The sequence below is a fragment of the Orbicella faveolata genome, unplaced genomic scaffold, assembly GCF_042242905.1.
Source record: "Orbicella faveolata isolate gen_17 unplaced genomic scaffold, um_ofav_v1 contig_46, whole genome shotgun sequence".
In the NCBI taxonomy this organism is placed as follows: Eukaryota; Metazoa; Cnidaria; class Anthozoa; order Scleractinia; family Merulinidae; genus Orbicella; species Orbicella faveolata.
The window spans coordinates 9,615,001-9,642,657 of NW_028301576.1; the positions used below are offsets into that span (position 1 = coordinate 9,615,001).

The 27,657-nt window shown below is 40.7% G+C and overlaps 1 protein-coding gene, 1 long non-coding RNA gene and 1 pseudogene across 6 annotated transcripts in view; 2 read left to right on the forward strand and 1 right to left on the reverse strand.

The window, feature by feature from the left end:
* LOC149098302 (prenylcysteine oxidase 1-like) overlaps window positions 1-3,438 on the forward strand; it is a 4,921-nt pseudogene extending 1,483 nt beyond the window's left edge. The window contains exons 2-3 of the transcript XR_016203566.1: window positions 1-396; window positions 813-3,438. The product of XR_016203566.1 is annotated as a prenylcysteine oxidase 1-like (transcript). The remainder of the gene's footprint in view (window positions 397-812) is intronic.
* On the reverse strand, window positions 2,497-27,657 carry LOC149098303 (uncharacterized). Of its 4 annotated transcripts, XM_089277246.1 has the most exons (7): window positions 26,922-27,657; window positions 26,745-26,813; window positions 26,423-26,475; window positions 25,468-25,540; window positions 11,938-11,997; window positions 4,722-11,516; window positions 2,497-4,331 (listed from the first exon to the last, which is right to left on the reverse strand). In XM_089277246.1, exons 5-6 carry the CDS (start codon window positions 11,948-11,950, stop codon window positions 4,738-4,740), a joined length of 6,792 nt encoding a protein of 2,263 aa, XP_089133372.1. In that variant the 5' UTR covers window positions 11,951-11,997; window positions 25,468-25,540; window positions 26,423-26,475; window positions 26,745-26,813; window positions 26,922-27,657; the 3' UTR covers window positions 2,497-4,331; window positions 4,722-4,737. The 4 variants fall into 4 exon arrangements, with proteins under 4 accessions (XP_089133372.1, XP_089133370.1, XP_089133371.1 ...); XM_089277244.1 differs by lacking the exon at window positions 25,468-25,540; XM_089277245.1 differs by lacking the exon at window positions 25,468-25,540 and having other exon boundaries at window positions 26,745-27,657.
* Window positions 26,316-26,955, forward strand: LOC149098304 (uncharacterized). The gene is made up of 2 exons (XR_016203567.1): window positions 26,316-26,615; window positions 26,731-26,955. It is a non-coding gene; the product is annotated as an uncharacterized LOC149098304 (long non-coding RNA).

Here is a 27,657-nt window from a genome sequence, read left to right on the forward strand (position 1 = left end):
GACTCAAGAAGCTCAAAAGCAGTGAACCAAGTGCCCTTCTTGGAATTTATAATGGCAAGGAATTTTCCTTTTATGGTAGCAGATGGAAACTTGTGAACTACATAAAGCTTATTTGGAGATATGGCTTATTTGACCTTTACACTATGGACAAATTTATCACAAACATGTTGAAGAACTTTTCAAATATTTATAAGCTGCAGGAAAACCAAGAGGCTTTTGAAAGTGTACCTGAAATGCTAAAAGCAATGGGTGGGGAAGAATTTTATGAATACACCCAGAAGACAACAAGGCAAACTTTGGAGAAGATTGGCCTCAACTCTTGCCTGATTGATAAGCTAGTGACAGCTGTCATGAGGGTCAATTATGGTCAGGATGTGACCTTGAATGGGTTTGCAGGTATGGAGGTTCATGTCTTTAATACTTGAGTGAACTGAATTGTAGATTTCTTTTTTAAAGAAAACCTTGCTAGACAAGTAATTATAGATATATGTAGAAGTTGTTGTTGTGGTGGTGGTGGTTTTGTTTTCCTCATAACATGAAAAACCAAGGCAATTTGTGTTAAGAAATGTTTAATACATAATGGAAATCTGAGGAAAGCAATTCTGGTATTGCATTCAGTTAATGTAGGGTACTCCTGGCCAAAGCAAGAATGTTGGAATGCCTCAGGGAGCTGACAGTTGGCATTTCACATTAGTTAATTAGCTGACTGTTGGATTACTTTATATGCAGCTGTTTTTATGTTACTTCATGTTATATGTTGTCTTTTATCTGTTATTCCTGATTTAATCTCATTGTTTTACTTTTGAAATCAGGGTCAGTTTCCCTGGCAGGTGCACAGGGTGGGCTTTGGTCAGTCGAAGGTGGAAACTGAAAAGTCTGCGAGGGTTTACTTTCCAAATCCAAAGCTACAGTGTACAAAAACACCAAAATCACGGAGGTAGTTAAAACGACTGAGAGCAGCACTGAACATCCAATTTACTCCTTAAAAGGTGATGGGCAAATTCCAGACAAGCACTATGATGTTGTCATTGTAGCTGCCCCTTTCGAGATTCTTGATTACTTCTTTGATTGCAAAGATTGCAGAGAATGGCCGGTTCCGAAAGAACTGGGAAACTTCTGGCGCACGGTTGCTACTTTTGTGCATGGTCAAGTCAACATGACCCATTTTGGTTTTTTAACTGAGGATGACATACCAGAAATAATTGGCACTACAGAAACACCAGAAAACTACTTAAACTCCGTAGGCCTGCAAGACCCAGTGGAAAACAGATCAAACACTGATCCTATGGACTTACCTATTCGCAAAGTTTTCTCACGATCTGATTTAACTGCATCACAGCTAAGTGAGTTGTACAGCCGTGTGGAGCTCCTGGATGGCATATCCCCACTATACGCCTCCTGAGAAATTTTGGTCTTTTGTTTTGGATGATGGTGTGTTCTACGTCAATGCAATTGAACATTCCGCTAGTGCAATGGAGATGTCAGCAGTGAGTGCTAAGAATGCTGCCTTGTTGGCACATAAGTATTACACTGGTGGAAGTTCACCACAAGCACAAGATAATGCCACACCATCAGATATCAAAAGTGAACTGTAATGCAAGTAGTTTTAAATTTTTAGATTTGGTCAGTATTGTGAGAACATTGCAAGCTGACTCAATAATTTGTAATTTTTAGGACGTAAAACTTTGATATTTTAAGATGTTTCAGATGAGTCTTTTAACCAAGTCACATTGGAATTCTTGGCTGAGAGCAGTCTGGAGTCTACATTGAAGTCACTGATTAAAACAAAGAGGATTCAGAGGGACTAGGCTGGGATTCTGCAACTTTCTGGGGAGGGGGAATTCAGTCAGAGCACTGAATTCAGGATTCAGGCTTACCAGTTCAATCCTGACAGTGACTGGAGTGTTTCTATTGAGCCCTTGGGTAAGAAACAAGTTTGCACTGTTCCTCTCTTTTCCCAGAAGAGTATATGGTCACCAGTATAACCTGACCAAATACATGGGTGGCAGGGGGAGGGGAGGGGTTGGAAGGGGGCTAATATTGTATTTAGCATGGCAGTGACAACAACTTGAAGTACTAAACTGACAGAAAGATTTTACACCTTTGATAAGTTGGAGAAATTTTTGCTTGAATTGTATTTTGAACAAATACATCTAACCAAAGCAAGTCTAGAGGAGCCCAGCCTCATTCTTTGAAAGCTTTGTGTTGAAATTAACAATTAAAATGCAACAAACATTTTTGTTGCCAGAAATGAACAATTTATATTTGCCACTAAAATTAATGGTTAGATATCTTTTGTTGTGATTTAAACTGTTGTTTTCTTGCTCTTTGCCACAGGTTTGAGTTTTTTTGAGACAGTATCACTTTTGTGACCATTGCACTGCCTGTTACAAAGTCAATGAGCTTGGGCTGTCTGTGTCAGAAACCACAGGGATAGTTAAATAAGAGAACCTTTTTTGCTCTAATGCAAGTAACATCAAGGTTTAACAGCAAATGTACACTCCATTACCTTTAATGCACCTTTTCATATACAACAGCAACATTTGAAACAATTCTCACCAAATACAGCAAGACACATAATTACTTGTAAAATTATGTGAATATACGAGAAATATCAGTAGTGATCCAAAGGGTTTTTAAACAGCCATTGTGTGCAATATCAGTTGAATTTCTACTCAGAGGGCAATTTCCTCAATCTTAATGTAAAAAATTAATTTCACAAAATTCTATGGTAAAACTATTAATGTTGCTTCATGGTTTCTTCACATTTTCTTATAACTAGTAAAAAATATAATAACATCACTGAGGATAATATATAATACTCTTGAAAACAGTTTTTTAAAGCAGCCACATGTATTTTGTGCTGTAATATCTGAATTCTCACAACAAAAAGGGAAATTTCCTAACTAATGTCAATTAAAGCATTAATTGTAATCAAAAGATTAACTATCTGTAATGGTTTCTGTTCATTTCCTCTAAATTATGTTTAATCCAATGTTATATAACTGCAACACTCAAGATATTAACAGTACTACTGTAGTACTCTGTAGTGGCAATTCTGATTTCTTTTTTTGAGGAAACACCATATGTTTTACTACTCTAATACTTCTTCAAACATAATTATTATGGTGAAATTGATTTCCATCATGATTAGCTCTGATGGAAAATGTAAATCAACCCTATTTTGTAGTAACAAATGACCAGAATCATCGTAATTCTTTCACTACGTTTGAAGTCTTGAGTTATACTAATAACTAACACCACTTAACTACTCTGCAAGCCAAAAGTGTCCTTAGTTTTCTATAAACTATACACGTGGAAATCTTTACAAAGTAGTATATGAGCCTTGTATTAATATTGTAAGGTAAGGTAACTGACTATCACTAGTGAATTTCAAGGAAAGGGTTTGATTTAATAAAAAGGCACTGGATCAAGACATCCTATCTCTCCAGTCTTTCATCACCTTTGAGTAAGAAAAAGGTAGGGACTGGGAATGAGTAATCCAACCTAAATTTGTTTTGCTACAGCACTTGAACACCTGATGCCAAGCAAAAATAATTACCACTGTTGGAAAGTATTTTTGATATTAACACCAAATATAATAATTAGTTACTTTAGGCCCTTCAAATTCACAAAATACTGATGTCAAATCAGCTAGAAAGGCAACACCTCTGTAACTAAAAGTTAGTCTCCCACTGTAGCTAATCTGATCACTGTAACGGATGATTTCCAGTCCATACTGCGCACTATCAAAAGTTTGTTTACGTTTTTTGTTTTTCTTTGTGTATGACGTCACAAATTGTGAACATTTCGCATTTACTTACATTGAGTAAATTCAAAGTTTCATGTCAACCGCCATTACTAATATGGACGCGAACCTTTGTTTCGTTCTTTCTCATATCACAAGATGAAACAACTTTGCAACTGTAAAAATCAATGAAGCAGTTGGAAAAGAATTTCAAAGACCTCAAAGATAAGGTATGTGGTTCGTACCAATAACATCAATTCACATTTCATCGAGTGAGATTTTTTGTTTATAAACATTAGGGTGCTGAGACTGCGCAGTGCAGACTGGAAATCATAAATGTGTTCCAAAGATTACATGCAAAATCTTGATTAACAAAGCACTCATTTCGTCTAGTTGTGACTTCTACCAATGTTGCCATCCGTCAGTTGCTTTAGCTTCTGACAGCATTTGACCTGATGTACAGGGGCATGGATGAGGACAGCTCCTCACTGTATGGTCAGTGCTTTCCAATCGCAAAGGCAATCCACTTATTAACCGAATGCAGTAATCAATGACAGGACACCACTCCAGGTCTGCTAACCACCTGCCAAACAGAACAGATTCAGTGAGCCGTCTACTCAAAAACACTGCTTATGACCCTTCCTTAAATTAATATCCTACCTTAAATTAAAGTCCTACCTAATTGACCTAGTTGTTTTCTTATGGTCTCTGTGGCAAGGTATTTGTCATTTTAAGGTGAAAATTACTGTTGCTTACTCTTTGGAATAAACAAATTAAGTGAACCCACCACTAATGAATAGTAACTTAACACCGACTTTTAAACAAAGCTAATGAAATATATGAAACTGTTGTGCAAACTGACGATCCCTGTATAATCACGTGTACACGCGCGGTCAACTTCAAACTAGTGGCAAAAACTACTGCGTTTAACTAATCTACTATAGTCTGTCTTCTACCCCGACATACCACGTACCTCATATTTGCGAACTCTAAGCAGAACTCTTTTCCATTTCTTCACGCATGTATTCAAGGTATTCGAAAGATTTTTCCTTCCCTTTAATTTGTCTTCGTGATTCTATCTCTGCAACACACACATCCAAAGGATTCATTCCTTTGCTGTTGCGCATCTCTCTCCATTCCAGCGGCTTGAAAAGGGGAAAAAGTTTCTGGAAGGAAGTTTTAGAATACGAAAGAACACAGCAATGTAAGGCAGTGTTTCCGTCATGGTCAGCACTTCGAACAGCAATGCTTCCTGGCCGTGTCATGAAAGTGGGAACCGATTTTATATTTCCGCTTCTGATCGCCACGGACAAAGCGGACATTCCTGGAACCAATTTCTTGGCTGTTGAGTGGTGCCTGTCAAAATCAAGAGGCAGCTTACAGTTGAGGTCTACTTTTCTTGTAGTGATGAGGTACTGCATCACATGAGGGCTCATAGAAGGCATGGAGCAGGCTTTTAGGAGGGCGGTGTACCCTTTTTCATCGGATTCATCCAACTGATCAACGGTAAAATCCTGAAGTCTGGTGCAAACGTCATCTGTAGAAAGATCGCTACTTCCTCTTTCCTGTATTTGAGTTTTGGTATACCCCTGAATTTCTTTGTATTCCCGCCAGAGATCCACGATAATTCCCGTGATACGATTGGTTCCTTCCATATATGCGGGGATGTTAAGAGGGACCTTATTTCTGGATCCACCTTTTGAAAACAAAACGTCTTGGCCTTCGCTGGCAGTGCTGACGTTACTGGCATCATCGACATCAGTGCTTTCATCGTCATCAGCTTCAGCAAACAACACGTTGTCCACCGTTGTCATCATGTCGTCATCTTCTGACGCGACTGAGATGCTGCTCGGGCGTCCGTTTTTGTTTTTCGGCGCCTTCTTCATATTTTTCTCTCTTTCTTCTAAACCAGGCTCACTAGTTGACGCTACGCTTCTATTGCTCTCCGTCGTTTCAGTTAACGTTTCTTGCCGATGTGCCACTGACGTGGAGTCGTGATCTTTACAGATCGCATCTATGCCTTTCTTTTTGTGCTTTGGTCTTTCAGCGAGTGACTCAGTCTTCGATCTTTTGACTTCGCTGCCATTAGAGATCGCATGTTTGTCTTTCTTTTTGGGCTTTGGTTTTTCTGCGAGTGACTCACTCTTCAACCTTTTGACTTTGCTGTTCCCCTTGTTCATAGTTTCCGCATGTAAGGTTTCAAGACTGCATCCATTCTCTTTAATGTTCAAAGCGGATATGTCTTTTTCTCTTTCTCTTTTAACAGAGACATCGCCCTCTCTGACATTTTGTGGAATGCATGAACCGTAACTCAGTTGCTCTGCAACAGTAGCGGGCATCAAGTCGTCTTGTTGACGGAACTTTTTGCTTGGAAAGGGGTCATCAGGTGATTCTTGTAGGGATCTTTTTAGGCCTATACTCTCGCTACTTGTGTCTTGCACGCTTTCGGATATGGAACTTCCCTCCATATTTGGCTCGTCTTTGATCATGATGTGTACCTGGTTGTTCTTATGGTTGCTTTCCTGTGTGATGGAGGTCAGGACGTCTTCATTAGTTTCCTTGTCTTGTGGGAACGATGCTTCAATCAGAATGTAGCGCAAACTATGTCTCCTCGGATCAGCTGCTGAGAAAATTGCAAATTGAGCGTTTCTTGCTCTCATTTCGAGGCACCAACAAATCGACTTCGGTATGGTGGCTGGCGTCATTTGAGGCCATTCGTCAGCTACTTCCTTTGCACTTATGACGAACAAAAACTTTTCTCTAGCGCTGCAAAATTTTTCCTTCAGATCCAGAATATCGTCAGATTTCGGATTTGCAACAGCATACGAAAGAATAACAACCGCAGTTCCATCGACAAAAGCTTTCTCCTTTGCCTCGACCTCTTGAACAATTCTTGCAGGAGAGACTGGGTCTTCGTAACCCTCTTGTTGGTCATATCCGATGCTTCCCGTGAAACATTTTTCAGGGCCCTCGGAGTTGACAAATTTGCGAAGATGTTCCACGATAATGCCCTCCTCGAAATCTTCAGGTAGTTCTTTTAATCTTGCATCTGGCCTTTCTTCTAGTGTGCAATCATCTGTCCACTCAAAGATGCTTGGGAGAGCTAAGCTGTTGATCCAGTCATTGTACTGCACCTTGAGAAAATGGTAACGGTTACACTTCACAACCCACAGACCCTCTTTGTCGCAGTCATCATTGAAGCGTAAGTCTTCCCAGCAGGGCCATGGACGGTAGAACACGCCCTTTTCCACTGTGCTCTTGACATTCAGTAGAATAGCAGCGTACACTTGCGTCTTTGAGAATGGGTTCACGGCTCTTGGAGCACTTCTGAGAAGGCCTAGTACGCCATAACTCTCATGCTGCTTGTCGTTAAACAACTTGGCCGGGCCCGTGTAGCGATACAGTGGAAATTGTTGCCCATCCAATGGGTCCTTGAAAGGATAAGGCTCCAAGCTGTGTGGAGGGATGTCTTTACCTTCTGCTATTTTCTGAAGATGAGTGAAGGGTTTCAAAAAGGAGCAACGTTCCATTTTCATCAAACCACGGTCATCTCTTACAACTACTCCATCGGAGGCAAATTGGTGATCAGTGGTAAACACTGCTTGAGACATCACGGCCACATTGTCGTCGATGACGAAAACGTATTCCAGGTTAAGGGCAAATGCCAACTTCTGAATAAACAGCCTGGCATACCCCACTCCTCCTTCACTCGGGCCAAGCTCACAGTTAGGCATTGCTTCTGGCAACTGGAAAATGGCAAGTATCTTTCCCCATGTGGATCGGTAAGCTTCGAACTTGTCACTGCGAACGACGACAACTTGCACATAATTAACAACCTTTCCTTTCTCCTGCATTACGTGATGGTAATTCAAAGTGCACTTTCGAGGATCATCTCTGTGGGATGGGTGAAAAATCCAGTACAGCAAAGTGGGAGCATTGCCAACTCTTGCAGCCCAATCAATGCTTTCAAAGGACTCGTTTGTTGATCGGAGGTTCTTGAGATATCGTAGCAGGTGGTGGTAAGGCTGACAGCTGCTAGGAAGTGAACATGTAACAGTGACCGGTCTATCATCGATGTTAACAACTAAGTCTTCCAAAACTGATTCTTTGCCTTGAAGAAGTCTTCCACATTCACCACAGTTTTCGAGATGATACCATGGCCAAGCGCGTAGCTTTGCATCTTTACAGTCGGCTTTCTCATAATAGTAGGAGGTCTTGGTCGGATTCTGAGCCTCTCGTTTCATAAGGATGTAGGGATTCTCCTCTGTTTCATGAGTGTAGAATCGCCCTCCAATGGAGTACTTTCCTGGTGCCACTGCTTTGTCGTGAAGGCTTGGAGAGTACTGAATTGCCTTCCAATAAGGAAATTCCCAGTCTTGCATTTGGTTATTGTCACTGGCGATGAATTCTTCTGATGAATGGTAATCTGTGTGGCAGTAAAAGGCACCTTCATCGAATGCAGTAGAAGAACTGGAATAAACCTTTTCCTTTCCAAGAATGTCCAGTCGCAAATCTTTAATGAGACAGAGATAAGTTCCAGTCTTTCCAATCTGAGGTTCAGCTTGTAAAAGGATTCTGTTGGGATGCTTCAGTTGATTTTGATGATCGTAACTATCCTTTTGAGCTTCGTAGTCTAGCCAACGGAGTGACGAGGAAGTGGTGTCTTTATGTCTGCCAATTTTTGTCATATACCGGTCAGCTCTGGTACAAGATATTGCGCTCATCGAAGGAGACATTTCCACCGACGTTTCAAGTTTCTTGAACAGTTCCCTGCCTACCAGCACGTATGGAATGCTCTGCACTTTGTTGCTGCTTGCAGGGACCTCTGCATAACGGCACATTCTTCCAAGTTCTTGAATGAGAGTCGAAAGAAACAGAGGCGTTCCCTCCTTGAACTCCCGACTGTTGTCATAGCTAAGGCGAAGATCAAGACAGTCAAAGCTTTGGGGAAATGTGTCTCCCATGCGACCTTTATCAACCAGTATGAGTACGCATGCGAGGTTTTCCAGGTCTTCATACTGCGTTATCAACTTGTGCACATGCTGACAGTTTACACACTTCTTTCGGCCAGCTTGTAGCTTCAACCCAGGACAACAACAATCCGGAAACTTGAACGTGCAGTTTTCTGGTTGAAGCTTTCGAAAGAATGGACTTGACGATTTCATCAGTTGGTTTTCGATCTGAATTCCACCGTAATCTTTGATGACTTCAAAGCAATCCTCGAGATAAGACACTGTTCGTGCCAGACGTAGAGTGTAGAAAAATTGATCAGCAGTTTCCATGCTCTTTGCGCGTACAATTTTCATTTTGCCCTGTTCCCCTTTGCCACTCTGGATCAGATTTTTTGCCAACGAAGCCGTTTCAAATTCTTGAATATTATGGTTCCATTTTTCGACCATCGCTTGACAGCCATTTTGTTGTAGTTGCTGTTCGATGTCTTCAATGATGCTGACTGGTTGTGTGTCTTCCTTGAGTTTCCGAAATTCTTGCTGGGAAAGGTACATCAGGCAGGCAACATATGAAGTCGCAAATACCTCTTTGAGCTCCTTCAATCCCTCATTGGACTTGCTAGTTTTCTGATGTTTGGCTACTGCCTTGAAGCTTTCTTTGAAAGAGCGTGTCGCCTCGTTGTAGAGTTCATTTCGAACCAATTCAAAAGCTCCGGGGTGGATGTACGTTTTCGTTTCGGCTTCTCTCTTGAGTTCCCTAATGAAGGACTTTAGGGTTCTTTCGAATTCAGCACCAGGAGAATATTCTGGGACAGAATTAAGTGCTCGAAGTATTTTTTCATCACTGTGATATACGCTTGCATGAAGAATGTGGTAACAATACTCTCCACATAGTAAGGCATCGATTGGAAACGATGAAGAATCGTTGTCGCTTTTGGCCTTATCAGTCTTGCAGATTTTCTTTCGCCTTTTGGCCTTGTCTACGATACCTTGGAAAAATTTGTCCTCTCTTATCTTTTGTTCGTTCCGGTCTGAATAGTAAATGGTACTTAGGTAGTGGTTTAAACTCATGTATTGTTTCCCAACCATGCCGACTTCCACTGGCCCAGACTGATCAATGTAGAACTCGAAGGCCACTCTTGCAACCTCATGCTTTGGTTTCACGAAGCAAACGCCACACTTCCTTTCAACTTTCGCAGCTTGCAAAGTCACGTGTTCATGCTCATCAACAGCAATGTAGTGATTTGGGTTCTCGGTGGAACAAAATGCGACAACTCCAACACCAAATTCCAATTTAACTTTAAATGTAGTTGGTTGTAGAGGGTCGACTGTGGCTTTCAAATTTCCATGTTCAGCCATCATCATTGTTAAAGGTTGTTGTCCTGTCATTGCAAACACTTTGAGGGTCACAATACCGTGGCTGCCTTGCACGATAAAATTAGATGCTTCACTTTCGATAGATGTGACACGCAGATTCCCTTCTGGAGAAACTTGAAGGAATCGGTAAGGAACATCTGTGAAAGTCAAGGTTGATTTGAGCTTCATCTGCATCCCGCGTTCAAAATTCTTCAGTTCAACCTCCGACCAGTGGACAACGTGAAGTTCTAATTCCTTCGAGGTCTTTCTTACTTGTTCATTCAAGTTAGGTTCTCTTTCCAACACTACAAGTTCGCCTTCCTCGTAGTTTCTTTGGCAGGTGGTCATTTTGCTATTGAGAAGGACGCATTGCACCAGTGGAAGACGTGAGTTCTGTGTCAGAAGATTAAAGGGAGTCGCAGAAATCTGAACTACGATGACATTTCGAGGGGAATTGCCTCTACACCATTCATTAATGAAGAGATTATGGGCGGAAGATGTCTTTTCTTTATCTTTCGTTATTCCCCAGTGGCACTCGTCTGCTATGATGACGAAAAGAGTTTTAGGCTTTTCTTGAACCTTTTCTTTCAGTTCTTCAAAGTGCTTCTCCGTTTCTGCACTGCGGACATACATAAACATCCGTTTCTTTTCGTCGCCGTCATCCCGCTGAGATTTGAGTTCCTCAGTTGATAATACACCGGCATCAGGATGTCGTATCCTCTTCTCTGTCTGATCGCTGAGCATTCTGTAACGAGCAGTGTATACTGCAAACTCAACATCGTCGAAAGCATCGCTCAGTCTCGAAATGTTGTGGTAGTGAAACATGATGGTGTCAATTCGTTTCTTCAGTATAGCTGCCATTTCTATCTGCGAGGGATAATAGCAAGGCCTTTCGGGATTCGATTGCACGTGTTCGTCAATCTCTTCCTCTTCATCTGACGAGTATTTCTCATCCACAAAAGCATCGCGAACCTCTTCTGTTTCCTCATCGACATCTGACTCTTCATTCCCGGCTGTCTTGGTGGACTCCATAAGCTGGTTTATTAATCTTCGTAGCTCTCCAGAGCGGTCGATTTCATCGTTGATTCGAACGTCGATACTCTTGATGTTTCCCTGCGATGGAAAAAGGAAAACGAGGTCGTTGATACTCTCCTTTGAACAGGCTTCACGTATCCTCGAGCAAGTCTTGTCACCATCAAACCACTTGACTCGTTTTTTGTTCCACCTTTGTAACTCGTCCCATAACGATGAAAAAGGATCGAAGAGTTGAATGAATCTGTCCGTGTCCCGATCGGAGAGAGTGTCCACGATCTCGGTTAAGAAGTCGGTGAAAAGGAAAGAAGTCATAAAATCTGGGATTTGCCAATAGAACACTTTATCATCTTCCACTTGAAGAGTGCACACCGTATACTCCGAGCTGGAAAAATGGACCACAACCTGAGTTTCATCCGGTATGATGTCGCCTGCAAATTATTGAATTTGTGATGATCAGAGAGCGATATTAATGTTAGTCTGAATATATGAAAACTTAGCCAGTTGTTGGTAACAAGGGTTTGAATTTATCCTATCTTTAACTCGTTTTGTACTTTTTTTTCAATCGCTATTCACTTGCGTAAGACCGCAGTTCCGAGGAGTACTAGTACTTGTGTAAACTTGTGTATTAACGCAAGGTAATCACGTGTTAAACGATCTACATTGGACAGGTATCTTTGTCAAGTGGTTACTCGGTAGAACATAACGACCAATCACTACATAGGCTAGTGCTGTGTCTGGTTTGGACATTTTCCTTAAAGACTTTCAGTCCTCCCTCTCTTCATAGAAATTATCGTGCCATGTAATGACCTCTTTTTCTCTTTTACGTACTTGCTAAGAAGAGTGACTTACTTTGACCATCCATCTTATTTTTCTTCCCACGATAATTACGTCAGTCCACGATTAAATACCCTGAGGACCAAAAAGAAACAGTAGTGAATATATATACAGTACCAAGTAAAGGTATGAGTGGACAACGCATAGGCAAGGAAAATGGGTAGGAGTTTGCCATTCGTCCGATATTTAATCTGTGCCCTGTTTTCGCTTGGGCCAAAAAAAAAAAAAAGTAAAGAAAAACAGAATTAAATCAATATATTTACAGTCCAAAGTAGGTCTCGCTTCCAGACCCTGCGATCCTTTTTTCAGCGCTAGGAGTAACGCAACGCTTTTTAATTGTCTAGATAAATCGGTTGCACCAGTGGGAAATCAAATGGGACGTTCCATTCTGCTCTAATGTTTTCGAAAAAAGAGGATAATACCTTCAGATGTAATCCTTTTTTCATAACATTGGCTTTTCTTAGACCTCGCCATTGCCTGGTTCCAAGCCCAGGATGCGAAAGGGGGGGGGGATTACACGCTAGGTTACCGACCCTGATACGTCAAAAAGACGGCATGCTACAGCAACCTAAACCACTGCAAGAGACGCCGAAAGGAAGGTGGGGTAAACCTGGGGTTGAGTGAGGGGGGCGTTTTTTTTTTGCTTGCCCTGCCAGCTTTTCTTCCTTCTGTGATATATTTTTTTTACCCAAAATAAGGGGGGCTCCTTGCCTAGATCCGCCACCGCTAACGGATGTAGCATAGGTAACGCTGACGAATATTGCATAGCTCACGCTAACGGATATAGCATAACTCCAACATCTAAAGGTTGTAGAATAGCTAACGCTAACGCTTATAATAACATGGCTAATGCTAACGGATATGGCATAGAGTCAACATCTCGAGAATAGAATCCTAAAACCATATATTTCACGTCGAACAATGAGTATTGGGTAGTAAAAGATTATCAAGGTAAGAGACTGAGTCCCCTATATAGGCCTTATTCCAAAGGTAATCCCTCTTGAGTTATTTTTAATTTAGACATGGTACCAAGTTCTTCCAAGGTTGTTACTCGCGCGATGCGTGGACAGCCCAAGCGACTTTCTCGAGACTACCAGAGATGAAATGGCGGGAAATTTGTTTAAAAGTCATTTTATATGTTTTTAGTTTTAAAAGACGTTTCAAAGCAGAAATATTTTCTGCACTCTGAGCCACCTTCGGCCGGGCTGTGGTTTGCTTTGTACTCGTTTGACTGTTCATTATTTTGCCGTTTTTTCGGTTTTGGGGGGTTTGATAAGCAAACCTCAACGGCAACGGCAACGAATACAATGGCCTTGTAAGTGTGCGTTTTAAGGTGCCTCAAAACAATTTCCAGCACTTAGGTTTTGATGGGTCGTTATAACCACTCTTAATCACTTGATGCTACACTCATGGTATCAAAACACTGCCGAATCATTGGTGAACATGTTGTTATCATTTTTGTGACACAAAAGGTTACCATAGCAACAGAATGACCTGCTAACACCCTCAATCATAAAAATTACAATTTCCTCGATTGTGATTGGTTTAAAAAACTCCTATTTTCTACTAATTCACGTGCCAAGTTGTTATCGGACAGTTTGTTATCGGACAGTTTAATAAGGCAATCACATTCAAAGCTGTAGTTACGTGCGTGCGTGCGTGCGCTTTTGTGTTTTTGGCGCCTAATTGCCAGTAGGAGGCGCGGTGGCCTTAGAATGTTTACATCTCCTTTGAAGGTATTTTAACGCAAATTTTCCCTTTCTTTCATAACTTGACTATTCTTCTTTTCTCGGAAATTGTAAATTTTATGATTAATTGGTAATAACACTTTTTGTCGTCCAATTCGGTCTGTAATCATACTCGTGATAAACAAATCGGACTCCCGCGATCGGGACCGAATTGGACTCCACTGAGACCTATTACCATTACTAATTACATACAGCTTTAGGGGCATATAATTCAAAATCGGCACAATGAATATTTTTTCTATTATCAAATTTTGATAAGCATGATAAGACACAACTTTGGCAAAGCTTAAAAAAAATTCTGTACATAGGGTTCAGAGCCACCTTAAATTTTTCAGAACTTTAAGGTGGCTCTGAACCTTATGTACAGAATTTTTAAAACTTTACCAAAAGTTGCATCTTATCGTGCTAATCTAAATTTGGTACTATAAAAAAATTTCACCGTGTCGGTTTTGTATTATAAGCCCCTAAAGCTGTAATTAAGCGTGTTGTTAGCAGGTTATATTGTCGCTATGGTAACCCATTGCGCCACGAAAATGATAACCGCGTGTTCACCAATGATTGGGCAGTTTTTTGATACCATGATTGTAGCATCAAGTGATAAAGAATGGTTATAACGACCAGTCAAAATCTAAGTGCTGGAAACTGTTTTGAGCCACCTTAATTCTCAGTTCATTTCTTTGCCGTTCTTTACAAAACAAAAACGTGAGATAGCCACATTCTATACATTCAAGAGGACGATGGCCAATTTCTTAAATTTCTTTTTCGGAATTTGACGCTGTCTTAGGCCCGGTCGCATACGAGTCCTGATAAATTTTCTACTTTGTCTTTAGTGCAAACAATTTTGCAACTGCAACCGGAAATCTAAAAATTTATCAAGAATAGTCAAGGTCGCATTCCATGTGGCATCTGTCACCTAAAGATCAATGTTTGCCGCATCACTTTCCGCGAACCAGTGCACTTTTAATGTAAACATGAATCGAAATCAAGCCTTCTGTATCGCTTCAGTAATATTTCTGCTTCAGAGTATCAGCATTCAACAGCAACAAATGGTTGCATTTTTCATCTTGTACATGAGATGGATAAATTTTAGTTATCAGGCAATGTTTACCACCCGAGAAAGTTTTTTTATCGCCGTGAACGACAGTTGATGACATTTCGGGTCGCGGTTTCCTTTGTTTAAGGGAAATTTTGAAATATCTACCAGCTCCACCCATACTATACGGCGTCTTTTGATCTTTTCAGAAATTTGAAAATTTCTGCTATCACGCAAAAGTCGAGGTCGCATATGAACATGTCGCGTGTTGACAGATTTTGACCCTTATGTAAACAAAACCTCACAGAAATTTCTCATGTGCGACCCGGCCCTTATATATTCTGTTTGGGATATTTGTGACAGTGATAGACAAACTGAATGAGTCTAAATTCTCGCGAGATTCGTAGGTTGAATCAGTGAAGTCGTTTTCTAATCGAAGTTGTCTTTGGCGTTATACAACAACAACAACAACAACAACAACAATACTTTATTTAACCACGCGACACATAGGAGCGCAAGCGCTCGTTAAAACGTGTCCGTGAACTCAAAATTGTATAAAAGAAAAAGAAGAAATAGGATTATATAATCTATGTAAATATGTAATATACAATAGATGCCTAAAAATGCCGTTGTTGCTTATGCCGTGTTTACATTTGAGCTTTTACCAAGGTAAACAGTTACTAAGGTCAAATTACTTATCCTTGGTACATTCGTTCAGTGTTTATACCGGCTCAAGTAACTCAAGTTGATCTTTCAACATTCGCGCGCGCTTCATTAACAACGTCATGAAATCGAACTTGCACGAGGATCCCACCGCATTGGAACAGGAGCAAATTGAGGTGCCATCATTTTCATAGGCGAGGACCGCATTCCATAATATTGCGGCAAAAATTCAGTTGCTTGATCATACCCAGAGTAAGCATTGTTATATGCGTAGAAACGTGGATACGTTGTGTATGTAGCATCCTCCTTGGTGGCAAAATATATCGACAATAATTACACAACAACGGATCGAAGTTTGTCTAGAGAAAGTTGTAAATAATACTGAGAATGAAAAATACAATGCTTTCTTTTACGCGACGGATTGTTCGCCGTAAGAAGATCGATCCAATTTTTCCATGTTATCTGCCAAGATTGTCAAAACTGGAAAAGAAACGTTTTGTCGCACAATCTGCCCACCGCGGGAAATGAAATATTACGCCGCCACAAGCGGATATATCTGTCATCTTGACCTTGGTTACCAACTGTAACCATGCCTGATCACAGGGTAATTACAACTTTTACCTCGGTTAAATTTCTTTTGTCTTTTAAGGCATTTACCAAAGTATCAGTTGGCGTTTACACACGGAAAATGTTTACCTAGGTAAGTAAACTCTGATACGTCGGTAAACCGTTCAAGTCTAAACACAGCATTAAACTACGTTTTACTGCTTCGGCGGCGAGTGTCTGTCTGCACTTTCGACCATCTGTTTGTTCGGTTGCGTTGTGTTTGGGCGTTTGTTTGCTTTGCACTCGTTTGTCTACTCATTTCTCTGCCGCTCATTCAGCTGTTATTGTTTGTGCAGGGGACATCTGTCACTTATTTAACTCCTATTAAGACTCGAGATGTATTATAAAGCATTGAGAGCCCAAGCTCCTTTGCTTGTAATTGAAATATTTAAAAAATATATCCCCATAGCGTTGGAGGTTTTTCTTCGCTTTGAAACGAAACGAAACATAAACAAATCCTCCACGAAAACATCCACGCAACGCGCGAGTAACATCCGCGGAAGAACTGGGTACCATGTCTAAAAATAATAGCAAAAATATTCTTATAGCAAAATCTGTATCCTTGCAAATTGCAACTATTGGTTCTAAGATTTAAACCCTGTGCTACGCCACGTACAAAACAAAAAGCTAATTAAATCTCATTAGTTGTGGCCAAAATATTTGGAGCAGCAGTACGAGAACCCCAGAAAAGTATACAGAATAAATTAACAAGAAGATCTTTTAGATCTTATAACCGCGCGTTTAAAATTTAACTGTTTGCTTAGCACTACCGTCGGAATGTAGTGCACATTTCAAAGCAGTCATTGATAATTCTTTTCCTACTGTAGACATCACATCACTTGATCAACACAAACTGTATTATTGCACCATCAGTGGTAGCCGTTGACAAATCTCCGATGACGTAATGGTCCTAATCTAGAACTTTCTTCGGCATATGTATGGTCATGAACGATATGAACCACACGATAATAACACTATTAACAACAGCTTTCTTTCTTTAAAGACATGATTAAATTTGATTGGTGTTTTCCACGAGTAAAGGGCTAGCAAAGTAGTCACACAAGTCATGTAATTTAATAATGAAACTCTATCCCGACCGATGTATCGATTTTGGTCACTCCAGTGGCTACAGATTGAAAACGTGACAGAAAATTGGCGTTACTTTCGATTCTCACCAAATTTGGACGGTGGGAAGATCTCATCATTAGCCAATTACAGGCCATTTTTCAGCTCTTTTCGTCACATCCTCCCCCCTCGGGAGAATTTTGTCAAGTTAGCTAATTTAGTATGCAAGCCACCGTAATGGTGGTCGCTGTTGGTGAAATGTTTATTTGCTCAAAATTGGGGCAAAATCTTTCGGAGATGGAAGTCAGGACATTTGTAAGGATACAGAAAGTAATATGGGACCAGTTGGTGGCTTCTAAGGATGAATTCATCCAGAAGTAAGCTGTATTTTCGTTTTCGTGCCGAAAGCCATGCGGTGAAATATTGTCGGTTTGTTCTGCTGTCTTGTTCTGTTTTTTCTTTTGGTCATTTTTGTAGCCCGCCGAGGCCATTCTTTCGTCTAAATGAGTTGAAAAAAGTTCGAAAAAGATGTTCCCATTCAAGTTTAAGCTCTCAGGCGATAATTGTGGAGTTTTTTGGCCGAAACGTCGGCTTTGTTATGTTCGTGTTTTTCGGTTGCTATGGGCGACCGTTGCTCCCTTCGTTAGGTCAAGTCTGGGGAGTGAGGTCACAAAAAAAATTCTAATTAATTCTGGTTTTGTTCGATTTCGCTGAAATTTTAGCACGATAAAGCTGGATTGTTAAGGAATAGATTTACCTTTTGCCGATGTGTGGTAGCTATCAACGCTAAAGTGATATATCGCTTCCATGTCAGGGTTTTGAAGAGATTTTTTTGCAACGTGTAGGTTCGGCGTGATTTTGTAATCTGAGATTTCTGTTGACCCTGAGGAAACAAGGTTTGGCGAGCAAACATTACAGATTGCGTAATTCAAAGTTGGCCGAGTGGAGATCTGCGTCTGGTCTCCGACAAAAAACAAGAAGATCTGTTAGATCTTATAACCGCGCTTTTAAAATTTAACTGTTTGCTTATCACTACCGTCGGAATGTAGTGCACATTTCAAAGCAGTCACTGATGATTCTTTTCCTACTGTAGACATCACATCACTTGATCAACACAAACTGTATTACTGCACCATCAGTGGTAGCCGTTGACAAATCTCCGATAACGTAATGGTCCTAATCTAGAACTTTCTTCGGGATATGTATGGGCATGAACGATATGAACCACACGATAATAACACTATTAACAACAGCTTTCTTTCTTTAAAGACATGATTAAATTTGATTGGTGTTTTCCACGAGTAAAGGGCTAGCAAAGTAGTCACACAAGTCATGTAATTTAATAATGAAACTCTATCCCGACCGATGTATCGATTTTGGTCACTCCAGTGGCTACAGATTGAAAACGTGACAGAAAATTGGCGTTACTTTCGATTCTCACCAAATTTGGACGGTGGGAAGATCTCATCATTAGCCAATTACAGGCCATTTTTCAGCTCTTTTCGTCACATCCTCCCCCCTCGGGAGAATTTTGTCAAGTTAGCTATTTTAGTATGCAAGCCACCGTAATGGTGGTCGCTGTTGGTGAAATGTTTATTTCAGGGGCACCCAACGAATCGTTTCGGTAAATTATTTGTTCGGAAGGCCTTTAATCCCCTCTGATTTTCTGAAGAGAATTGTCACCTCGAACTTTCGTGATATGAGAAATTTAATGTCTGTTGTTTTCGAATTGTAAAAAATGCCGTTTTAGGTACCGAAAAAAGGTCAGCTATCATTTTCGGAAAGGCGATAAGACCTAAGGTTTTCGGGGAATGGACGAAAAAGCCCTAATAAATTCGAGAATATTCAAGTTCCCCTAGAATAACCGAACAGACAAAACTTTTTAGCGCAACCTAAAAATTAACCTACAGAGCTTTAAAACTACTCCAGATAACCTAAAACAGCGTTTAAAAGCATTTGAGAGAAAACGGTCGTTGGGTGCCCCTGTTATTTGCTCAAAATTGGGGCAAAAATCTTTCGGAGATGGAAGTCAGGACATTTGTAAGGATACAGAAAGTAATATGGGACCAGTTGGTGGCTTCTAAGGCTGAATTTATCCAGAAGTAAGCTGTATTTTCGTTTTCGTGCCGAAAGCCATGCGGTGAAATATTATCGGTTTGTTCTGCTGTCTTGTTCTATTTTTTTCTCTTGGTCATTTTTGTAGCCCGCCGAGGCCAGTCTTTCGTCTAAATGAGTTGAAAAAAGTTCGAAAAAGATGTTCCCATTCAAGTTTAAGCTCTCAGGCGATAATTGTGGAGTTTTTTGGCCGAAACGTCGGCTTTGTTATGTTCGCGTTTTTCGGTTGCTATGGGCGACCGTTGCTCCCTTCGTTAGGTCAAGTCTGGGGAGTGAGGTCACAAAAAAATTCTAATTAATTCTGGTTTTGTTCGATTTCGCTGAAATTTTAGCACGATAAAGCTGGATTGTTAAGGAATAGATTTACCTTCTGCCGATGTGTGGTAGCTATTAACGCTAAGGGTTTTGAAGCGATTTTGTTTTGCAACGTGTAGGTTCAGCGTGATTTTGTAATCTGAGATTTCTGTTGACCCTGAAGAAACAAGGTTTGGCGAGTAAACATTACAGATTGCGTAATTCAAAGTTGGCCGAGTGGAGATCTGCGTCTGGTCTCCGACAAAAAAAAAATAAAAAAAATAATAAACCAAGGGTAGAACATGAACCGCGCTCGGCCCATGGCCGCGCGGCTAAAAAACAAGAAGATCTGTTAGATCTTATAACCGCGCTTTAAAAAATTTAACTGTTTAGGTAGCGCTACAGTTGCAATGCGATGCACATTCCAAAGCAGTCCTTGATGATTCTTTTCTTACTGTAGACATCACATCACTTGATCAACACACTCTATTATTGCACCATCAGTCGTAGCCGTTGTCTCCCATGACGTAATGGTCTTAATTTGGAACTTTCTTCGGGATATGTATGGGCATGAAGATACGAGCACTAAACTCTATCCCGACCGTAGATTGAAAACGTGACAGAAAATTGGCGTTAGTTTCGATTCTCACCAAATTTGGACAGTGGGATGATCTCATCATTAGCCAATTACAGGCCATTTCTCAGCTCGTTTCGTCATATCCCCCGCTCGGGAGAATTTTGTCAAGTTAGCTCACAGGCGGCCCAGACGTTGTATACGATTAATACGTGACATTATGCTGTTGGCGATTACGTTACAATTTTAGCCGTTTATAAGACAATGTATGAGAATACTTCGAAAATTACTCTAAATGCTACGTGTAGAAAATAATTTGAATAAAATGGCTTACCTTATGTTTGCATTGCGTTGTTTTAATGTCTCTGGGTTCCTGGAGGTGGTTTAGAGCCATTTAGGCGAGTTTTACTTTCTGGCGGTTTGCCTTCCCCTAAAGAGAAACGAAAGGCGGGCGACCCACTGGCCCGACGGCCCGCACTCAAAGCTCTGTAAATTCCACAAAAATGGTCTAATCTCATCAGAATTGCCTCATGGTAGCTGTCGATAACTCTTCTTCCCATTCGGTTTCTCCCAAGGTTTCAAAGTTTATCTTAACCGCCCGAGAATCGCTGGTTTTTCAGCTCTTGCTTTCCATTTCGGCTCCATTTCGATCCGTAACCGATTATCTTGGGCACAGGATTTGAATTTCTAGCTTAGCGACCTCGCCAACGTGACAAAGTCGCCTCCAACCGTCGGGAGGCACGGGGCATTGGTCAGTTACTCGTTGCCATCTCTCGCTGCAGTTGACAGTGCTTTTAGGCGCTAAATTCAGCTGAACATTGTTTGCTCCTTGTATTTTTGCAGTTAACAGTGTTTTTAGGCGCTAATTTCAGTTATACACCGCGGCACGGCGCAGTTTCCATAATCAAAAAATGCCCCGTGCCTCTCGACGGTTGGAGGCGACTTTCTCACGATGGCGAGGTCGCTAATCCTGTGCCCAAGATAATCGGTTACGGATCGAAATGGAGCCGAAATGGAAAGCAAGAGCTGAAAAACCAGCGATTCTCGGGCGGTTAAGATAAACTTTGAAACCTTAGGAGAAACCGAATGGGAAGAAGAGTTATCGACGGCTACCATGAGACAATTCTGACGAGATTAGACCATTTTTGTGGAATTTACAGAGCTTTGAGTGTGGGCCGTCGGGCCAGTGGGTCGCCCGCCTTTCGTTTCTCTTTAGAGGAAGGCAAACCGCCAGAAAGTAAAACTCGCCTAAATGGTTCTAAACCACCTCCAGGAACCCAGAGACATTAAAACAACGCAATGCAAACATAAGGTAAGCCATTTTATTCAAATTATTTTCTACACGTAGCATTTAGAGTAATTTTCGAAGTATTCTCATACATTGTCTTATAAACGGCTAAAATTGTAACGTAATCGCCAACAGCATAATGTCACGTATTAATCGTATACAACGTCTGGGCCGCCTGTGGTTAGCTAATTTAGTATGCAAGCCACCGTAATGGCGGTCGCCCTTACCGAAATGTTTATTTGCTCAAAATTGGGGCAAAATCTTTCGGAGATGGAAGTCCGGACATTTGTAAGGATACAGAAAGTAATTTGGGACCAGTTGCTGGCTTCTAAGGCTGAATTTATCCAGAAGTAAGCTGTATTTTCGTTTTCGTGCCGAAAGCCATGCGGTGAAACATTATCGGCTTGTTATGCTCTCCTGTTCTGTTTTTTCTCTTGGTCATTTTTGTAGCCCGCCGAGGCCAGTCTTTCGTCTAAATGAGTTGAAAAAAGTTCGAAAAAGATGTTCCCATTCAAGTTTAAGCTCTCAGGCGATAATTGTGGAGTTTTTTGGCCGAAACGTCGGCTTTGTTATGTTCGTGTTTTTCGGTTGCTATGGGCGACCGTGGCTTCCTTTGTTAGGTCAAGTCTGGGGAGTGAGGTCACAAAAAAATTCGAATTAATTCTGGTTTTGTTCCATTTCGCTGAACTTTTAACACGATAAAACTGGATTGTTAACGAATAGATTTACCTTTTGCCGATGTGTGGTAGCTATTAACGCTGAAGTGATATATCGCTTCGAAATGAGGGTTTTGAAGAGATTTTTTGCAACGTGTAGGTTCGGCGTGATTTTGTAATCGGAGGTTTTTGTTGACCCCGAAGGAAAAAATATCCGGAAAAGGTCGTTTCATCGACGATTCAAAGGAATATAAATATGTATATGTTCCGAGCGAAATTTCTGCTGAAAAAATATAATTTTTGACGAACGCTGGGTTTTTAATTTTTTCCCGCGAAAGTCAGTATCGGAGATGAGATTTATTTAAAATGTTTCAACAGCTTTTGGCGAGTAAACATCACAGGTTGCGTGACTCAAAATTTGGCCGAGTGGAAGCTTGGGTCTGGTCGCAGACAAAACTGCGAAAAAAAAAACCACGGGTAAACCATGAACCGCGCTCGGCCCATGGCCGCGCGGTTAACAAGAAGATCTGTTAGATCTTATAACCGCGCTTTTAAAATTTAACTGTTTGCTTAGCACTACCGTCGGAACGCAGTGCACATTCCAAAGCAGTTATTGATGATTCTTTTCTTACTGTAGACATCACTTGATCAACACAAACTGTATTATTGCACCATCAGTGGTAGCCATTGACAAATCTCCGATGACGTAATGGTCTTAATCTTTGTAGAACTTTCTTCAGGATATGTATGGGCATGAGCGATATGAATGACACGATAATAACACTATTAACAACAGCTTTCTTTCTTAAAAGTCATGATTAAATTTAATTGGTGTTTTCCACGAGTAAAGGGCTAGCAAAGTAGTCACACAAGTCATATAGTTTAATAATAAAACTCTATCCCGACCGATGTATCGATTTTGGTCACTCCAGTGACCACAGATTGAAAACGTGACAGAAAATTGGCGTTACTTTCGATGATCTCATCATTAGCCAATTATAGGCCATCTGTCAGCTCTTTTCGTCATATCCCCCCCTCGGGAGAATTTTGTCAAGTTAGCTAATTTAGTATGCAAGCCACCGTAATGGCGGTCACCGTCGACGACATGTTTATTTAATAATAAATAAATAATAATAAATAAATATTTATATAGCGCCTATCCATGCCTGCTCTAGGCGCTGTACAATTCGCCAAAATGATCTGTACTAATCTTAATAATTAAAAATGTGCATTTAAGAAAGTAATAGAAAGTAAAAATCGCTAAGAATAATAAGTTTTCTTAAAAAGATGAGTTTTGAGTTTAGATTTAAAAGAACTTAGATTGTCACATGAGCGGATAGAAACAGGTAGACTGTTCCAAAGTTCAGGAGCGGAAACAGCGAAAGCTCGAGAACCATATGTCTTCAGGTAAAAATTTGTGGGGTTAAGAAGTAATAAGTGTGATGATCGGAGGATTCTGGAAGGTTGGTAGTACGCTACTAGATCTTGAATGTAGACAGGAGATTGTTGATGAAGAGCCTTAAAGGTAAGTAACATAATCTTGAATTTAATGCGTTCAGAAATAGGAAGCCAGTGTAATTCTTTCAGTATTGGAGTGATGTGGTCGTACTTTCGGGAACAGGTGATAAGTCGGGCAGCGGCGTTCTGAACAGACTGGAGCTTTTTTAAAGCACACTTCGGTACATTGTACAAAAGAGAGTTGCAGTGGTCGAGTTTGGAAGACACAAAAGCATGGACCAGGATCTCGGTGGTTTTCGTAGATAAGAATTTCCTTATTCGGGAGATGTTGCGCAGATGATAAGAGGCTGCTTTACAAATAGAACTGATATGCGGAAGCATAGTCATGGTACTGTCAAATATCACACCGATGTTTCTAGCAAATTGAGATGGCTGAATTATGTCTTGACCAAAACGGATTGGTGGTAGAGACTGCTGCGGGTTGTGTTTCGAGTATAGATAAAGAAGTTCCGTCTTGTCCTTATTCAGTTTTAGCTTGTTAAGAGACATCCACTTGTCAAGATCAGACAAACATTCCTCAATTTTTCCAACTGCATTAGTTAATTCGACGTCGTTGTTTGTTGAAAAAGAGATATATAACTGAGTATCGTCAGCGTAGAAGTGAAATTGCATTTCGTGGTACCGTAGAATGTCAGCCAGTGGTGCAGTATAAAGTAAGTACAGGATAGGCCCTAGGACCGAACCTTGGGGGACTCCACATTTAAGCTCACGAGACTGTGATTTTTTTGCATCGATTAAGGTAAATTGTGTGCGGTTTGTAAGATAGGAACGAAACCATTCAAGGGCAGTGCCACAGATTGAAAACTTGGATTTCAGTCTTGTTAGAAGAATGTCGTGATCAACAGTGTCAAAAGCAGCAGATAGATCAAGCAGCAGGAGTATAACACAGTGACGATCGTCAATGGCACGCAAAATATCATTGTGTACACGTACAAAATTGGGGCAAAATCTTTCGGAGATGGAAGTCAGGACATTTGTAAGGATACAGAAAGTAATTTGGGGCCGGTTGCTGGCTTCTAAGGCTGAATTTATCCAGAAGTAAGCTGTATTTTCGTTTTCGTGCCGAAAGCCGTGCGATGAAATGTTATCGGCTTGTTCTACTGTCTTGTTCTGTTTTTCTCTTGGTCTTTCTTGTAGCCCGCCGAGGCCAGTCTTTCGTCTAAATGAGTTGAAAAAAGTTCGAAAAAGATGTTTCCATTCAAGTTTAAGCTCTCAGGCGATAATTGTGGAGATTTTTGGGCGAAACGTTCGGCTTTGTTATGTTCGTGTTTTTCGGTTGCTATGGGCGACCGTTGCTTCCTTTGTTAGGTCAAGTCTGGGGAGTGAGGTCACAAAAAAATTCGAATTAATTCTGGTTTTGTTCGATTTCGCTGAAATTTTAACACGATAAGGCTGGATTGTTAACGAATAGATTTACCTTTTGCCGATGTGTGGTAGCTATTAACGCTGAAGTGTTATATCGCTTCGAAGTCAGGGTTTTGAAGAGATTTTTTTGCAACGTGTGGGTTCGGCGTGATTTTGTAATCGGAGGTTTTTGTTGACCCCGAAGGAAAAAATATCCGGAAAAGGTCATTTCATCGACGATTCAAAGGTATATAAATATGTATATGTTCCGAGCTAAATTTCTGCTGAAAAAATATAATTTTTGACGAACGCTGGGTTTTTAATTTTTTTCCCGCGAAAGTCAGTATCGGAGATGAGATTTATTAATGTTTCAACAGCTTTTGGCGAGTAAACATCACAGGTTGCGTGACTCAAAATTTGGCCGAGTGGAAGCTTGGGTCTGGTCGCCGACAAAACTGCGAAAAAAAAAAACCACGGGTAAACCATGAACCGCGCTCGGCCCATGGCCGCGCGGTTAATAAAAAAAAATAAACCAAGGGTAGAACATGAACCGCGCTCGGCCCATGGCCGCGCGGTTAACAACAGCATTTGGCTTCATTAACATAAACTAAAGCGGTAGGCAAGCACAAAGACGGACCGACCTTGAATGACCTCTGTTTCCCGCCTCTTCGTCGCGCTTTCGGAATATTAATTGCCAACGTACTAGTTGGTTGTCTTTAAAAGTGGACAAGACATATTTAAAATTTAGAAACGTTCTCTGTTTAAAATAGTTGACAAATAGTGAATAAAAAGCGCGATCGCTGAAATAACTACGGTAACAAGTGTGAACTAGAAAAAATTAAAATTAAAAACAAGAAGATACTTGCGAGGAAATAAAATGCAAATATGGAGTTCATAAAAGAATAGTATATTGTCTAAGTAATTGTGGTATGCCTGGATTCCAAAGTCTTCCTCACGCGAAAATTTCCCACGTCAATTCGTCAGAAATTACACATTCTTATTGCACTCTGATAACGTGTCCGCCTGGAAAATATTTATTCAAGAATAAACGCGCAGCTAAAAATATTTTATTCAAGACTACAACTGTGATTTAAATAGGAATTGTCTGGAGTTAATGCTTATTATCTTTTTATATAAGTTCCTTATCTTTCCCGCTGTTATTCGACTTAAGGGTCCCTGGCACAATCCGTTAAAAACGGCACGCAACAATTTGAACCAAACGAAGTGTTTAATATCGACATAGTGGTTTGCTTGTCACAGACACCCCAATGCTAGCGCCCTGACTGCCATAGTCGCTGCATAGTAAAGTTTTGACTTTGTGCCGATATTTAATAAATGCTACCTTTTATCTGTTTATTTCTTAGGACGTTTCGTGACCTTTTACTGACGCTTTTGGTGTCGGTGTGTAGATTTCGGAATAGTTCGTTATCTGAGGTCTATTTTAGGATCTAGTTACTGGTATATTGAGTTGCACTCAAGTGCAGCTCTTTATCGCGCGACTAGACACACAGTTATCGTGATTCGCCAGCATTTTAATGTCTGTGCGAACTACTCAACTGAATAGCTCTCCGTCAAACAACTGGTTTGTTTACTTACATTTATCCGTTTAGGTGCCTTGAGAGTCTTGAGCTTCAAGGTTGTCGTTTTCTCTGGGGAGTCAGGATTAGATGACAAGAATTAATCAAATTAACTAACATGATCACGAATGTCATGCATGCAATATGTCCTAGCCTCGGTGATTTCGCTCACTGGATTTCAAAGTAAGAGAGAAGAAATAATCTTGTTTCATGTAAGTACACCAAATTTTCCTGAATAACTACCGTTGTAACAAACCACATGTATACAGTATGTGTAACTACCGAACGGTCACGCTTTATTTTAACTATTTTTATCCATTATTGCAGACTTTGGCCCATACCTTGTAGTTGTTAACTTTCCCTTGGTGGTTGACTTCAGAACACAAAACCATATCCAAGGAAAGGCCGGCCTGTGAAGTTAAGCGCGAATCGCTCAATGAGGGTTCATGTCGTCGGTGCTTATACGATTGTGGTTTAGGAAAAGAAAAATTCAACCGACACAGCTAAATAATACATACTTGTGGAATTAAGATGCTCATTCCAAAAGAAGAAGACTGCAGCCTAGAACAGCATCAAAATTTGTCGACTGATAGGGCATGCTAGACTTTCGATCAACAAGGAACGTGAAAGCCCTTTGAAGTGTATACCATCTAACGACTTCTTCAAATTTAAGGCGCGTAAAAAAACAATTGTTGTATAATTCTTTGAATTTGACATGACCTCTTCGAGTTTTCTCGGAAAATAACGGGTCATTGAGCTCAACCATTGGCCACAATAATCACCTGTCAATCAAATCCATTTATATGTTGACCATTTTGTATCGCAACGTGACGTTGGAGTGTCTCTGGCTGTGAATTCGTCCATGTCATGTTGTTCTGCTATGTATATGTGAGGATCATCAGGATCACGGTCTAGGTGGGATCGGATTTTGTCGTCCCTTTTTAAATGTAATATTTGTTTGTTGTATTTTTTTGTCTCCAGCACTAAAGATTGGGATACAATACTGCCAAAGCAAAATGCAGTGAAAAGAATATACATGATTACATCCCCCCGGGGGGACCGGGGGCAGACGGGGAAGCCCTTTCTGCCTGTTTGGACGGCGACGCTGTTTGATTTGTGCCCTGCTGGTCTGCGCGTTCTGTCAAGTTTGAATTACACGCCAATGTGCTTCTATTGTGAGACTCCCTTGTTTCCCTTAAGTGAAGACGGTTCTGTCGACATCTAGCGCCATCTTCAGTACTCATTTCGTACAAA